The following is a 10,326-nucleotide window of genomic DNA, read 5'->3' on the forward strand; positions in this document are numbered from 1 at the left end:
CTACATTTCCCAGGAGGCGTGGCGGCCGCGCCGTACTATTTCCGGCTGGTAAAGATGGCGGTTTCCTAGCGAGTCGGCAGCTGAGTTGGAGGGAGGCTCACGCTACGGTGAGCAGGAGTTGGGTGGTGAAAGCGTGCGGGATCCGTCCCTAGAGGCCCAACTTCCCTAACCCCACAAATTCAGCCCCTCACTTGCCCTGAGGTTTCCGCCTTCAGCTCTGGTTTCTCCTGCAGTCTAGCCTGCATCCCTCTTGCTGCAGCTAAGCTTTGTTTTCCTTAGAGGTCGTGGGGACTGCAAGGCTCAGAGACCATCCCCGGTAGCCCGCACCCATTGCCCAGATGGGCAAACTGTTCCACTAGCGTCCTGTTTTTCCTCAAAGGAATTGTAATACCAGATCTGCTCCCCTTCCGTGTGCAGACACCCCCTAGGCAGCCAGCGCTCCGCTGCGGAGGAGGGAACCCTAGAAGTTATTATTCTTTTATTCACCAAGACCTCTTCAGTTTCAGGTAACAAAAAACCCAACTCAATCTGGTTTAAGCAAGAAAGGGAATTTAGGCATAGCTGGATTCAGGTGCTCAGAAGTGTATCTGTCGTTTTTTGGGTGAGCATCACTACAGGCAAGCTCTGTTTTCCTTCTTGGAGGCAAAAGAGGCTCCCAGCACCTCTCGACTTGTAACTTCCCAACTTTGCAACCCTGACGAGTTCCTTTTCTCTAACAGCACTATTGGAAGTCTCAGAGCTGCCCCTCACTGGTGTGTGTTGGGTCCTGTCCCTATCTCTGAGCCATTCACAGTGGCTCACTAGCCAAAAGGGGGAGGGGAGGGGTTAGCCCTACAGAAAGAAAAAGGGAGACTATTATCTCGAGTCAGAGTGGATGCTGGGCTGATAAGTGTTAAAGGCACCCATCCTACAGATGAGGAAACTGAGGCCCTGAGAGGAGTTACTCTTAGTAAGTGACTCACGCCCTGTTCTCCTGCCCAATAACCAAATGCTTTTAAAACCCCTAAGGGAAGGATCCTGGCTTCCCCCATACCTGCTCCATCCAGCCACTCAGGAGCCATGGAGGTGGCGGAGCCCAGCAGTCCCGCTGAAGAGGGGGAGGAGGAGGAAGAGGAGCAGTCAGCTGAGCCCAGACCCCGCACTCGCTCCAACCCTGAGGGGGCGGAGGACCGGGCGCTGGGGGCCCAGGCCAGTGTGGGCAGCCGCAGCGAGGGCGAGGGTGAGGCGGCCAGTGCTGACAATGGGACCGCCAACCCTGCCGGAGCCGGTCCCAAGCCGTGGCAGGTGCCTCCACCAGCCCCAGAGGTCCAGGTGCGGACGCCAAGGGTCAACTGTCCAGAGAAAGTGGTAAGTGAGGGGCTTGACCAGTGGCTTTGAGGTGTTAGGGAACCTTGGGTTACACATCGTCTTTTAGGATCCACTCTGGAAAACAGTCCCTTTGCTCTAGTCTCCTAGGGCTGCCACAACAAGTTACCACAAACTCGGTGGCTTAAAACAGCAGAAATTCATTTTCTCACAGTTCCAGATGCCAGAAGTCTGAAATGAACGTGTCACGTTCCCTCTGCAGGCTCTAGGGGAGGAGGCTTCCTTGACTCTTCCAGCCTCTGGTGGCTCCAGTCGTTCCTTGGCTTGTGGCTGCATCACTGCAATCTCTGTCTCCGTCTTCACATAGCCTTCCCCTTTGTGTCTCCCAGTCTTCTCTTTTCTTTTTTTTCTTTTTTTTTGGCGGAGTGGCATGTGGGATCTTAGTTCCCTGGCCAGGGATCGAACCCGTGCCCCCTGCAGTGGAAGCGCAGAGTCTTAACCACTGGACCGCCAGGGAAGTCCCCAGTCTTTTCTTTTATAAGGACACTTGTTCTTAGATCAGAATGATCTTATCTCAAGATCTTTACCTTAATTGCATCAGCAAAGACCCTAATTCCAAATAAATTCACTTTCTGAGGTTCCAGATGGATATATCTTTTAAATTTATTTATTTATCTTTGGCTACATTGGGTCTGTTGCTGCGTGGGAACTTTCTCTAGTTGCGGCGAGCGGGGGCTTCTCTTCGTCGCGGCGCGCAGACTCCTCATTGCGGAGGCTTCTCTTGTTGTGGAGCACAGGCTCTAGGCGTGCAGGCTTCAGTAGTTGTGGCACGCGGGCTCAGTAGTTGTGGCGCACGGGCTTAGTTGCTCCGCGGCATGTGGGATCCTCCCAGACCAGGGCTCGAACCCGTGTCCCCTGCATTAGCAGGCGGATTCCTAACCACCGCGCCACCAGGGAAGTCCCAGGTGGATATATCTTTTAGAGAGCCACAATTCATCCCACTATTCCCTTGTTTTCTTGTTTCTGTGTTAAATGTTCTCTGGTTTGTTTGTTCACTCATCAACCTGGACTCCTAGTCCAGTGCTCTTTTCCCTCAGCTGCCTCTTTCTAAAGTGGATGGCTTAGCTGGGAATTGGGAGTCATCATATGGCCTTTTCCAATGGGGCTGCTTGGAGAGGACCAGCAGAGTGGTGGGGGGGCCTGCATTAATGTTCAGCCGCCCGGTGCTGCTAGTCACAGCTCTCACCACCCTTCAACTTCATTGCAGATCATCTGCCTGGACCTGTCGGAGGAAATGTCGCTGCCAAAGCTAGAGTCATTAAATAGGTGAGAGGGATATTTGGGGGCTTGAGCTTGCAGCTATGGCTGGGAAGGGCCCAGCCCAAAAAACGCAGGGCTGTCTCTCTCAGACTCACCCCCGGGGCCTGGCGGTATTGGAGAGTAGCAATGATAACTGGTAATGATACAGCTGCGGCCCATCGGGGCTCTGTTCTAAGCACTTGAGAGCTATCACACGCCACCCAGGTCACAGCCATGACTCGGAAACTCCAAGAAGCAAAATGACTTGCCCAAGGCCTCCCAGCAAATGGGCAGAGCCAGATTCAGACCAAGGCCTGGCTGACTCCAAAACCCTTGCCCCTGAGCAGCTAAGTCTCATTGGGGTCAGGCAGCAGGGCCTGGATGGGGCCTGAGGACGAGCCCGCCTTGCCCTCCCTGGCACTCGTGATGACCCGCGGCTGAGCAAAGGTGGGGTGCCTCCCACAGATCAGATGTGAGACCCAGGCTGGCCAGAGGGACCCATCGGAGAGGGCAAGAGCTGGAGGGGGGTCAGCTAGGCTGGGTTCGCGGCTGGGCTCTGCTGCCCCCACTGCCGCATGACCTGGGCCTTAACTACCCGGTCACTCTCTGGCCCTCCCCAGCTCCAAAACCAATGCCCTCAACGTCTCCCAGAAAATGATCGAGATGTTCGTGCGGACAAAACACAAGATTGACAAGAGCCACGAGTTCGCGCTGGTGGTGGTGAACGATGACACTGCCTGGGTGAGGCTGGGGCAGGGCTGGGTGCCCTGGGGTCCCCTGGGGCTGAGGGAGCACCTCGCTGAGTCCCATGCTTCCCTGCAGCTGTCCGGCCTGACCTCTGATCCCCGAGAACTCTGCAGCTGCCTCTACGACCTGGAGACGGCCTCCTGCTCCACCTTCAGTATCCTTTCCACACAGGGAGCCCCGGGGAGCGGCCTGGCTCGGCCTGGCTCAGGTCTAGATCCCAGCTCTGCCACATCAGGCTTGGGCCAGCCATGTCTCTGAGCCTCAGCTTCTTCATCTGTAAAATGAGAGCCACAAAACCTCCTACCCCACAGGGTCGCTGTGAAGATAAAGTCAGAATACAGAAGCAAAAACAGCTGATTTGGACTCTGGATGTCAAAAATGCATCCACTTGGGGAACACTTCTTGAGGGTCTTAAGTACACAGTCGGTGCTCAGCAAGTGGCCGTATGTGACTGAAAAGTCACAATCATTGCTACAGCCCCTTCAACCTGGGCATAGCACATTTTATATTAACTTGAACATTAAAGGCTCACTGCAGCCCAGAACTTAAATATAATATGATCCCTGTGAGTTACAAAGAAAACAGTAATGAGGGGAGGGGGACAGGGACACCCATGGCTCTCTCCATGAGGAGAGTGGCCCTAGCCCTGAGGGAAAGGGGGCTTTGAATCACTAAGGGCCTTCAGGGCATCTGATGTCAGCCCCCTAGTTCATGATTTGTGCTGAGGGAAAACAGGCTCAGAGAGGGCAAGCGACTGGGACAGGGTCACACAGCGTGTGTCCTGGCAACCGGCTCAGAGGCACCTGCGCTCTCCCGGCATCAGGAGGGAAGCCACCCATCCCTGCCCACCCATGCGCTGCTCTGCTCTCCTTAGCATTCCCACCAGATTTGGAAGGTCTCTTCAGCCTCATGTAAGTCCCCCATGGGGAAATTATTGTTCACCTTTGAAGAGAAGAACCCCTTCTGGGTAAAAGCTCCAAACAGCCCAGAAATAGTCCTTTAGGGAGGCCTAAAGCCTTCCTTTTTCACCCTTTCTCCCTGGAACAATTGCTCACTTACCTGTCTGGAAGCATTTTTGCAAAAGAGGTTCCTTCTCACATCTCGCCCTCTGTGTTATTCTCTGACAGCCGAGTGGTTCTCCACTACTTTCTTATTGATTGATTGATTGATTGATTGACTGACTGCTGCGCTGGGTCTTCGTAGCTGCGCACAGGCTTTCTCTAGTTGCGGCGAGCGGGGGCTACTCTTTGTTGCAGTGCACGGGCTTCTCATTGCGGTGGCCTCTCTTGCTGTGGAGCATGAGCTGTAGGCGCATGGGCTTCAGTAGTTGCAGCATGTGGGCCCTAGAGCACATGGGCTTCAGTAGTTGCAATGCATGGGCTCAGTAGTTGTGGCGCGCAGGCTCAGTCGTTGTGGTGCACGGGCTGAGTTGCTCCGCGGCATGTGGGATCTTCCCAGACCAGGGATCAAACCCGTGTCCCCTGCATTGGTAGGTGGATTCTTAACCACTGGACCACCAGGGAAATCCCTCCACTATATTTAAAAGGACATCTTGATAGAGATTTTTAGAATAAAAAATTTTGTTTGCTTTTTTTTTTTTTTTTTTAAAACCCCCCCCCTTTTTTTTTTTTTTTTTTTTTTTTTTTTTTTTTTTTTGCGGTACGCGGGCCTCTCACCGCCACAGCCTCTCACGCTGCGGAGCACAGGCTCCAGACGCGCAGGCTCAGCGGCCATGGTGCACAGGCCCAGCCGCTCTGCTCTGCGGCACGTGGGATCCTCTCTGACCGGGGCATGAACCCGCGTCCCCCGCATCAGCAGGCGCACTCCCAACCACCGCGCCACCAGGGAAGACCCACTACTTTCTTTTAACCTGGAGGCAGCCAACTTTTTCTTTAAAGGACCAGATAGTAAATATTTTTGACTTTGTTGGCCACATCGTCTCTGTCTTGGCAACCAGACTCTGCCCATTTTAATTAGAAAGCAGCCACAGACCATAGGTATGCAAGTGGGCGTGGCCGTGTGCCAATAAAACTTTATTTGCAGGCACAGATTTGAATTTCACATTTCTGATTGTCACAAAATATTCTCCTTTTGGTTTTCTTTCTTCCCAACCGTTTAAAAATGAAAAAGGTTCTTAGCTTGTGGGCCCAAGTATTCTAAGTCCTGTTTTTCCCAGCCCCTTGATGGTAGCCAAGGAGCTTGTCTTGCCGATCTCAGCAGATTTTGGAAGTGAATCTATGGGGTAAATTCCTAATGGAGAACAGGCTGGAACAAGGTGGTGTGTGTTTTTAATTTTGCTAGACTTTGCCAAAGCACTTTCCCAGGAAATTAACCCTGTTTACCTCCCCCAGCACCGGGGTTGCTCACATGCCTGAAAGTCCTGCCCATCTGATAGGTGGGAAGAGGCCATATCTTATTTTGCTGTGCTTTTCTTTTCATTCATTTTTAAGCCATTCAGTATTCTTTCAGTAATTTGTCTATTTGTTCCCTTTACCTATTTTTCTAGGGGGATGTCGGCTTTTTTCTTGTTGGTGATCAGATTTGTTTTTTACATATTAAGGACATTAGCCCTCTATCTGCCTAGTGCCCTGTACTCAATGTGAGAACCATCTGTGGCTGAGTGGGGAACTGGGCAGTGACTTTGCATATAAGATCTGGTCCCTGCTTCAGAGTCTCCTGGCCTGGTAGGGCAGGTCCAGCTCAACACAGTGATGGAGGACGCTCAGGATGCTGAGGGTGGCCTGAGCAGGCCCTAGCTTTGGGGTCAGCAAAACCTCTGATGGAGCAGGAGAGGTCAGGCAGAAAGGCGAAGCTGGGGAGGTGCTGGGGCAGAGGGAACGGCATGTGGGAAGGCTCAGAGGCAACAGTGAACTTGGGAGGAGTCAGGTGGGGCCTCACATACCCAGTGAGGAGCTGGGCTCTCTGAGGGTGATAATAGGGGTGTGCTACCAGGGTGTGCTCTGACCTGTCCCCCATCCCTGCTGTGCAGCCAGCAGAAGACCGAGCTGCCAGTCACAGAGAATGTGCAGACGATTCCACCGCCGTACGTGGTCCGAACCATCCTGGTCTATAGTCGTCCACCCTGCCAGCCCCAGTTCTCCCTTACGGAGCCCATGAAGGTAAGGGAGGCCTAGGAGAGGGAGGGATGCCTACAGCCAGCAGGATGGTGGTTAGACACTAGGAGGGACTTCCTGACCACAGGAGCTGGGGTGCCTAGAGTCAGGTTCCCAGAGTCTTGGGCAGTAGCTGGGGAATTGTGATCATGGGGGCATGGGGTGACCAAAGTCCCAAAGGCTGGCTTTCCCTGCAGAAAATGTTCCAGTGCCCGTATTTCTTCTTTGATGTTGTTTACATCCACAACGGCGCCGACGAGAAGGAAGAGGAGATGAGTTGGAAGGTGAGAGGCTGCTGTGGGTGTGGGTGGCAGGCGGATGTAGGTGCAGATGGGATGGCTCCGAACCCACCTGCCCCGGCCTTGAGGGAAAGGGGGGCTTTGAATCACTAAGGGACTTCAGGGCATCTAATGCCAGCCCCCTAGTTCATGATCTGTGCTGAGGGAAAACAGGCTCAGAGAGGGCCAGCAACTAGGCCAGGGTCACACAGTGTGTCTCTGACACAGGGGCACCTGGCAACAGGTTCAGAGGCACCTGTGCTCTCCTGGCATCAGGAGGAGGGAAGTCACCCATCCCTGCCCGCCCACCCACGCACGGCTCTGCCATTAGTCTTCTCTTTAGCGTTCCTGGTCCTGCTGGATCCTGGTCATTCAACTTCCATTTCCCACATGTCTTCAGTGAACTAATGGGGCTGTTGGGACAGTGGCCCATGAGTAGGTAGGGTCCTATCCACCTCATCCCCAGCATCCCCTGCTTCTCTCTCTTCCTGCCTTCGCTTTCTCTGTGTCCTCTGCCTGGAGCACGCTTCCCTCCCTGCCTCGCCAGGCTCTGCTGGTCCTTTACATCCCAGCCCTGAACTAGTTGTGGCATCTCGAGTCGGCCACTTATCTCTCTGAGCCTCACTTTACCCAACTGTGAGCAGAGGGGGTTGAGCACAGCTCCTCCTTATACTTCAGTACCCAAATGGGAAGTCCCTACTTGGAGAAAACTTCCCTGCTCCTCAAGGTAGATCAGCATGGGGGCTGAGGTCATTGTATCCGACTGTGCCTCTCCAGACTAGGGGCTACAGCACTGAGACCTCTTGGGGTCCCTAGCACTGAGTGGGTGGCAGGAAATGTTTGCTGAATGTGGGAATGTTATCTGCCTCGAAAACTCCTCTTTACCCTTCGGAACCCATTCCTGAGGCCCCCTCCTGGGAGGCCCTCCAGGACAGGGAGGGCCTGTCAGGGGAACCTCTGCCTGAACAGCCCTTCCTTGGCCCCATAGGACATGTTTGCCTTCATGGGAAGCCTGGATACCAAGGGTACCAGCTATAAGTACGAGGTGGCGCTGGCTGGGCCAGCCCTTGAGCTGCACAACTGTATGGCCAAGCTTCTGGCTCACCCACTGCAGCGGCCCTGCCAAAGCCATGCCTCCTACAGCCTGCTGGAGGAGGACGATGAAGCCGCCGAGGTTGAGGCCACTGTCTGAACCATCCCTGTACATCCAACCTTCTAATATGATGAAACATTTGGCTGAGAATGCTGGTTCTCACACTGGGCTCTGTGGGACCCCCAGAGGGAGGTCTAGGAGGTATCCAAGGCACCTGGAGAGCCCTGAAGGAAACCTAGGCTTCCAGGAACCATCCCAGGGACTCTGGACACCCATTCCCTATGTTTTCCAGCCCATATCCCACTCCCAGTTTTTCAGTTGTGATTCTTGTTGTGCCCTGTGTGATTTTTGTCATCAAAATAAAAATCTGAGAATCCCTAACCCAGGTCCACAACGATCAACTTGTGTTAATTGGAATCTTTTTCGTTGCAAGTGACAGAAAACCCACCCACTGAGAAGAAAGGAGAATGGCTTGGTTCTTGTGGATAAGAAGCCATGGTGTAGTTTCAGGCTTTGCTATATCCAGGTGCTCTGACATTGCCATTGCGGAGGGCTGAAATACCCTGCATGGTTGGTGTTCAGTGTGCCCTGCTTTCCTCCCAACCCGTGGAAAGGGGTGAGATGGCTGTGACTGCTCCCCAAATCCCAACCCAGGTGAAGTGAGGGCTCTCCCAGCACCCCTTATGACTGGCCTTGCCTAGGTCATGTAACCTTGCATTGGGCCAGTCATGGGCCAGAGCTGTGGTACACTCTGATTGGCCAGGACTCCATCAAGCTTCTCTGGGAAGGAAGGTTTATAGTTCCATCAGGAAATAGTGTGGGTGCTCCCCAGAGGAAGGGAGAGAGATATAACAGGTGCATCACTCAACTATCTTACTGGATGATGAGCAATTGTGAAAAAAAAAAGCTTACCAGCTAGGTTTTCTCAGTTCCTTATCAAACAAAAATAGCTTTATCGAGAAACAGCTTTTCCTTCCCATGAGGATTTATTAGGCATCTGTGTGCCAGGCCCCTCGTTCAACTTCACACCAGCCTCGAAAGAATTATTCTCCCATTTTGCATGTGGGGAAACTAGAGCCCTAAGAGGCCCAGGGCTCCAAAGTAATGGACTCCCGACTCCGCAGAACTGAAAATGGGAAACACAGAGCCACTGCGGGAGGGAGATATTAATTGAAGCCTAACATACTATCAGGGCTGCGTGCGCTAATGGAGGCCGCCTCGGCAGATGGTTCTGTAAGACCTAATGCCTTGGCACCATCGGGTCCCGGGAGCGTAGCTCCACCCCCTCCAGCAGGCTGTGTTAGTGTTTACGCGGTTTTGAGAGATAACGGCACACACGACCACCTCCACCCTACCGGGACCTTATCGGCTGCCCCTAGCCCTGCCTGGGCACTACTTGGTATCGCAGGCTCGGGCCAGCATTAGAGCTCCTGAACCTAGATGTGGACGACAATGCGTCGCGGGTCATCCTGGCTGGGGACCCTGCACTGCGCCGAGCGGCGGGGACCCGGGCCGAGGGGCGGAGCGGCGCGTGCGCACAAGGGCGCCGCGGGAAGTTGGAAATCGGCAGGTCGGGCAGCTGGTCTGGGGGACCGCCGGGGCATGGGCTCGGCGACAGTCCTGGCGCGGCGGCTGCAGGCGGCGCTGCGGAAGGAGGAGTTGCGGTGAGGGCAGGGCACGGGGTGGGTGGGCCAGGGGTAGGGGGCGAGTGTCGCGGTCCACTCTGACCCTCTGTCCTTAGGGCAGTGGAGGAGCTGCTGCGCCGTGGTGCTGACCCCAACCTGGTGCTTGAGGATGGCGCGGCGGCCATGCACCTGGCGGCCAGAGCCCAGCACCCGCGGAGTCTGTGTTGCCTCGAGGCCCTGCTGCGCCGAGGCGGGGACCCCAACACTAGGTGAGGCAGGGTCTGGCCTCCGGGCAGCTTTTCCGCGAAGGAGAGGGGTCTCCCGAGTCCGAGGGAAAGACCCGGGAGTCCTGGAGAGGGCGTCCCACGGTTCAAGGATGCGGACTCAATGCCCGGGGGCGGAGCTTGGGGGATCTGGGGAAGGATCTTGAGGGTCCAAGGGCAGAGGCAGGGTACCAGACCGAGGGTGGGGTATGAGGTTGCGCTGAAACCAAATGGGGATCAAAGGTTCGGATCTGGTGGTAGGCGCTCTAGAGTCAGAGAGCAGAGGTTTGGGTCCTGGCCCGAGGGCGCAGGATCTAGGTTCCAAGTGTGGTGTCTCAGGCTGAAGGGCGGAAATGGGGGTGCTGAGAGCCAAGGCCCCGGGCGGGGGGTGGGAGGATGGGGGCGGAGATCGAGTTCCCTCCTCTACTGACCCCTCCTCCTCTCCTGCCCCAGATCGGCCGAGGCTCTGACGCCGCTGCACGTGGCCGCTGCCTGGGGCTGTCGCCGCGGCCTGGAGCTGCTGCTGAGCCAGGGAGCGGACCCCGCGCTGCGCGACCAGGTGGGGGGTCCCAGCGCTGTTTGTAGCAGGGCAAACCCGGAGGG

General features: G+C 55.1%; 2 protein-coding genes across 4 annotated transcripts in view; both read left to right on the forward strand.

The window, feature by feature from the left end:
- On the forward strand, nt 1–8,211 carry BABAM1 (BRISC and BRCA1 A complex member 1). Of its 2 annotated transcripts, XM_007461005.1 has the most exons (9): nt 1–107; nt 1,047–1,347; nt 2,573–2,631; nt 3,225–3,345; nt 3,427–3,505; nt 4,238–4,262; nt 6,341–6,470; nt 6,662–6,748; nt 7,731–8,211. In XM_007461005.1, exons 2-9 carry the CDS (start codon nt 1,060–1,062, stop codon nt 7,932–7,934), a joined length of 993 nt encoding a protein of 330 aa, XP_007461067.1. In that variant the 5' UTR covers nt 1–107; nt 1,047–1,059; the 3' UTR covers nt 7,935–8,211. The 2 variants fall into 2 exon arrangements, with proteins under 2 accessions (XP_007461067.1, XP_007461068.1); XM_007461006.1 differs by lacking the exons at nt 1–107; nt 3,225–3,345; nt 3,427–3,505; nt 4,238–4,262 and having other exon boundaries at nt 1,060–1,347; nt 7,731–7,934.
- A 1,064-nt stretch (nt 8,212–9,275) lies between these two features.
- ANKLE1 (ankyrin repeat and LEM domain containing 1) overlaps nt 9,276–10,326 on the forward strand; it is a 4,062-nt gene continuing 3,011 nt past the window's right edge. The window contains exons 1-3 of one of the 2 annotated variants that reach the window (XM_007461008.1): nt 9,276–9,499; nt 9,577–9,729; nt 10,177–10,282. In XM_007461008.1, coding sequence (XP_007461070.1) covers nt 9,276–9,499; nt 9,577–9,729; nt 10,177–10,282 — 483 coding nt within the window. The remainder of the gene's footprint in view (nt 9,500–9,576; nt 9,730–10,176; nt 10,283–10,326) is intronic. The other variant, XM_007461009.1, reaches the window with a different exon arrangement.

The sequence above is a fragment of the Lipotes vexillifer genome, unplaced genomic scaffold (genome assembly GCF_000442215.2).
Source record: "Lipotes vexillifer unplaced genomic scaffold, Lipotes_vexillifer_v1.1 scaffold469, whole genome shotgun sequence".
Classification (NCBI taxonomy): domain Eukaryota; kingdom Metazoa; phylum Chordata; class Mammalia; order Artiodactyla; family Lipotidae; genus Lipotes; species Lipotes vexillifer.

What these genes read in the sequence shown, in the direction of transcription:
- BABAM1 (XM_007461005.1), top strand. Translation starts at nt 1,060, where the DNA reads ATGGAGGTGGCGGAGCCCAGCAGTCCCGCTGAAGAGGGGGAGGAGGAG. An exon ending in TCAACTGTCCAGAGAAAGTG is followed by an intron (nt 1,348 to 2,572) that starts GTAAGTGAGGGG and finishes ACTTCATTGCAG; the next exon opens with ATCATCTGCCTGGACCTGTC. An exon ending in AAGCTAGAGTCATTAAATAG is followed by an intron (nt 2,632 to 3,224) that starts GTGAGAGGGATA and finishes GGCCCTCCCCAG; the next exon opens with CTCCAAAACCAATGCCCTCA.